This window comes from Colobus angolensis, unplaced genomic scaffold (assembly GCF_000951035.1).
Source record: "Colobus angolensis palliatus isolate OR3802 unplaced genomic scaffold, Cang.pa_1.0 Scaffold22, whole genome shotgun sequence".
In the NCBI taxonomy this organism is placed as follows: domain Eukaryota; kingdom Metazoa; phylum Chordata; class Mammalia; order Primates; family Cercopithecidae; genus Colobus; species Colobus angolensis.
In genome coordinates, this window is record NW_012115377.1 from 4117116 (window position 1) to 4121531 (window position 4416).

At 57.3% G+C, this 4416-nt stretch overlaps 1 protein-coding gene across 1 annotated transcript in view; it reads right to left on the reverse strand.

Moving 5' to 3' along the window:
- The window catches only part of C3 (complement component 3), a 60481-nt gene that overhangs the window by 48817 nt on the left and 7248 nt on the right, over nt 1–4416 (reverse strand). Inside the window, exons 8-14 of the mRNA XM_011943629.1 lie at nt 4153–4255; nt 3932–4058; nt 3254–3369; nt 3005–3154; nt 1499–1708; nt 1134–1340; nt 141–299 (exon numbers count right to left, since the gene is read on the reverse strand). Coding sequence (XP_011799019.1) covers nt 141–299; nt 1134–1340; nt 1499–1708; nt 3005–3154; nt 3254–3369; nt 3932–4058; nt 4153–4255 — 1072 coding nt within the window. The remainder of the gene's footprint in view (nt 1–140; nt 300–1133; nt 1341–1498; nt 1709–3004; nt 3155–3253; nt 3370–3931; nt 4059–4152; nt 4256–4416) is intronic.

Genomic DNA, 4416 nt, shown 5'->3' on the forward strand with positions numbered 1-4416 from the left:
TGTGTCTGGTCTGCTCTGATCTCTGCTTTTAGCCCATGCCCCCACTGTACTGCCCTCTCCAATCCCATCCATCTCCCCCAGCCCCAGCTCTGTGCCTCCGCCTCTTCTCATCTCAGCAGCCTTGGGACACTGGTCCTTACCTTACTCTGCGTCAGCTTGTTCTTCTTATTCAGCACAAACACGCCCTTGTCCACAGCCACCAGTCCCACCCGGGCCCCGTGGTCACCCTCTATCTTCAGGGTCATCTGCTGCCCAGGTGAAGGCTGCCTGTCTTCTGACTGGCCGCTTTTTACCACCAGCTGTGGGGAGGGCAGAGATGCAGAAAGAAGTCAGCCCTGGGAGAGAGGAGCGCCCGGGATGGAGGGGGTTCCGGGGTAGAGTGGAACGACAGAAAGGTTGGAGGGAGCCGTGGGGGTGGCGGGGGAGAGAGAAAGAGAGAGAAAGGGAAAGAGGGAGGGAGAGAGAGGGAAAGAGAGAAAGGGAGAGAGAGAAAAAGAAAGGGAGAGACAAGAAGAGAGGGAGAGAGAGACGGAGAGAGAGGGATAGTGAGGGGGGAGAGAAGGAGAGGGAAAGAGAGAGGGAGAGAAAGAGAGAGAAAATGAGAGAGAGAGAAAGTGATAGAGAGAGAGAAAGAGAGAGAGAGAGGGAAAGAGAGAGGGAGAGAAAGAGGGAAAGAAAGAGAAGGAGAGAGGGGGAGAGAGAGAAAGGGAGAGAGAGAGAGAGAGGGAAAGAGAGAGGGAGAGAAAGAGAGAGAAGGAGAGAGGGGGGAGAGAGAGAAAGGGAGAGAGAGAGGGAGAAAAAGAGGGGAGAGGGAGGGAAAGGGAAAAAGAGACGGAGAGAGAAAAGGAGAGAGAGAGGGAGAGAGAAAAGGAGAGTGATAGAGAAAGGGAGAGAGAGGGAGAAAGAGAAGGAGAGAGGGAGAGAGAAGGAAACAGAAATAGAGATAAAGAGAGAGGGAAAGAGAAATAAAAGGAGACAATTGAGAGACAGAGAGGGAGGAGAGAAAGGGAGAGGAAGAGGAGAGAGAGAAAGGACAGAGCAAAGGAGAAAGGGAGAGAGAGAGAAAGAGGAGACAGAGAGAGAAGGAGTGGGGAGAGGGAAAGAGGGAGGGAGGGAGTCCAGGGCACACTTACTGATCCCACGCAAGTGTCCTTGACGTCCACCCACACGGAGTCGGCCACCACTTCCCTCTGGCCGCTGGCGCCGATCAGCGTGTAGTACGCCACCAGGCGGAAGGAAGGGATGAAGTCGGTGGTGATGGACAGGGGCAGCACCACCAGGTCCTGGCCAGGCTCTCGCACCTGGCGTCCCACCTTCAACAGCTTGCCCTTGTTCATGATCTAGGGGGACAGGCTGGCATCAGGCTGGGGAGGGCGAGTGGGAGGGAACGCAGGGAGGGATCGGGATGGGGGAAGGGGCCCCGGGGGTGCAGAAGAAGCAAGGAGGAGGCGGGGGGGGGGCGGTGCGTGGGTGCTGAGGTTGCCAGGTGGCCACAGACCAGGTAGGTGTAGTAGCCGATCTTAGCCTCGTGGGCACGGTCCATTCGCAGGAGGAAGTTGACGTTGAGAGTCTCCCCGGGTCTGAGCTCTGCACGTGGCACTGAGAGATGCAGGTAATTGTTGGAGTTGCCCACGGTGCTGTAGGGCTGAGCCTCCATGGTCCTGGTAGCCTGCTCTGCCTCCGAGAGCTCCCGCTTCTTCGTGCGCACCTGGGTGGGGATTAGGATGCATGCTGGCCCCCGCCCAAGGACGCCCACACCCGAATCCCTGAGACCTGGGAATTGGTGGCCTTTCTTGACAAAAGGGACTTGGCAGATGGGATTAAGTGAGGGATCTGGAGACAGAATCATTATCCCGGATGATGTAGGTGGAGCTAATGTAATCATAAGGGTCTTTATTAAGGGGGGCAGGGGAGAGAGGAAAGGAGAGAGAGACAAAGAGGGAGAGAAAGAGGAGAGAGAGAGAGGGAGAGAGAGAGAGAGGAGGGAGGAGAAGAAGAGGAGAGAAGAAAATGTAAGAGGAGAGAGGGAGGGAGATAAAGGAAAAGGAGGGGGAAGAGGATGAGGAGGAGAAGGGAAGAAGAGGAGAAAAGAGAGAGGGAGAAAGAGGGAGAGAAGGAGAGCCGGGAGAGAAGGGGAGAGGAAGGGGAAAGAGAGAGATACAGAGACAGAGAGAAAGGGAGAGACGCTGGAAGACGCTCTGCTGCTGCCGTTAAAGGTGGAGGAAGGGGCCATGAGCCAGCCTTTAGGGTGCCCTCTCCACACTGCAAAAAGCAAGGGAGCAAACTTTCCCCCAGAGCCAGGACTTCTGACCTCCCAAACTGTAGACCCATAAATGTGTGTTGCTTCAGATCACTAGGCTGCGGCCATTTGTCACGGCAGCCACAGGAAATTCACGCACATGCTGAGCGCAGTGAGGGGTAAGTGGGGTGCCCAGCCTGGGAGCTGCAGAGGGACCGGGAGGCCATCTGCAACCTCCACAGCTGTCATGAGACTTGTTTCCCTCCCAGTGAGGGGCAACAGGGCCATTTCCACAGAAGCCAGGAGAACTCAGACCACCTCACAACAATGGGCCTGTCCTGAACACTGCGCAACCCTCCTTGTGAGATTCAGGCTCCTTCCCCCGTGGGAGTGGAAAGACTGTGCGTGGATGGAGTGCTTCTCCGTGTGAGTGGAAGGAGCAGGGCATGCAAGAGGAAGAGTCCTGTTTCCTGGAACTGTGGACCCCTCTATGCAGACAGCAGGACCCCACTGTGCAGGAGAGAACCCCTCTATGCAGATGAAAATATCTCTATGCAAATGGCAGGACCCTACTCTGCAGGAGAGAACCCCTCTATGCAGATGAGAATATCTCCATGCAAATGGCAGGATCCCACTGTGCAGGAGAGAACCCCTCTATGCAGATGAGAATATGTCTATGCAAATGGAAGGACCCCACTGTTCAAACACCAGGACCCCTGTGCCGTCTTCCCAGTGGTGGGGTTCTGAGGCTGGGCCCAGACGCACCGTGATTCTCAAAGGCTTCTGGCTGGGGTGTGTGTTGATGCTGAGTTTGGCCACGCCGTCTGCCTGGGTTAGAGACTGCACAGCGTCCTCGCCCTGGACTGCCACGGGGACTCGGTAGGCTGGAGAGCCATCGGGGTTCGTCACGAACACCTGTGATGGGGGTGAGGTGGGGGAAGTTCAGGCAGGCTCAGGGGTGTGGCCCGTGTTCCTGAAGGGAGGAGTGGGACCCCTTTCCGCCCTGGGTCTCACCATGAGGTCAAAGGGCATTCCTGGTTTGAAGTACTTGGGCGTCTTGGTGAAGTGGATCTGGTAGGGAGAGGTCACGATGGGGATCCCGCTGCGCTCCGCTTGCACCATGTCACTGCCTGAGGGGACCAGCTGTGAGTGTAGGCTCCTGGGCCACCCTTCAGGATAGGAACTCCTCCCTCCGAATGGACCCCACCTTCAGACTAGGCCTCTTCCCTCAGAGTGGAGTCCACTTTCATACTGGGCCTATGCCCCCCATCAGACTGGACCCCACCTTTATACTGGCCTTGCCTCCTCCATCAGACTGGGCACAGACTTCATACTGGGCCTGTGCCCCCCATCAACCCGGACCCCACCTTTATACTGCCCCCACCTCCTCCATCAGACTAGACCCATCTTTATACTGGCCCTGCCTCCCTCATCAGAGTGGACACACACTTCATACTGGGCCTTTCCCATCAGACCGGACCCCATGTTTATACTGACCCTGCCTCCCTCATCAGACTGGATTTCACCTTCATACTTGGCCTCCCCTCTCAGAGTGGGCCTACCCCATCAGACTGGACCCTACTTTCACTCTGAGCCTCCCTCCTTAGACTAGGCTTTCTCTTCTGAGCTGGCCTCCCCTCTCAGACCGGCCCACTTGATGGTCCTGAGCCTGGCCTTCAGACTGGGCCTCACCTGAGTGCAAGATAACGGTGACAGACACGTACAAAGACTTCCCCACCAGGTCTTCCGGTCGGGGGTTCTGCACCCCGTCCAGCAGTACCTTCCGGCTCAGCACGGCATCCCCTGAGCCATCCTCAATCTGGAAAGGGAGAGGAGGACTCAGAGAGGGGCGCGGGCTCAGAGGAAGCAGGGACGGGGGGAGGGATCAAAGAGGCCTCTGTGGGTGGTGCTACCGGGATGCGCTTGAGGGATTCAGGCAGGGAAAGCCTCTGCTCGCCATCCTGGATCCCGAAGATGACAAAGGCAGTTCCCTCCACTTTCTTCCCATAGAGGAACCTACGGGGCAGACAAGGAGGGCGTCAGGTCCGTCCCTCCTGGAGAACGGGATCTCCTCCAGCTTCTCCTGCCAGTGCTAAAGACTGGAGCCCCCGACCCACTGCTGGCCTCTAACTTGGCCCCATCTCTAGCCCCTCATCTGGCCCCATCCCCAGCCCCCC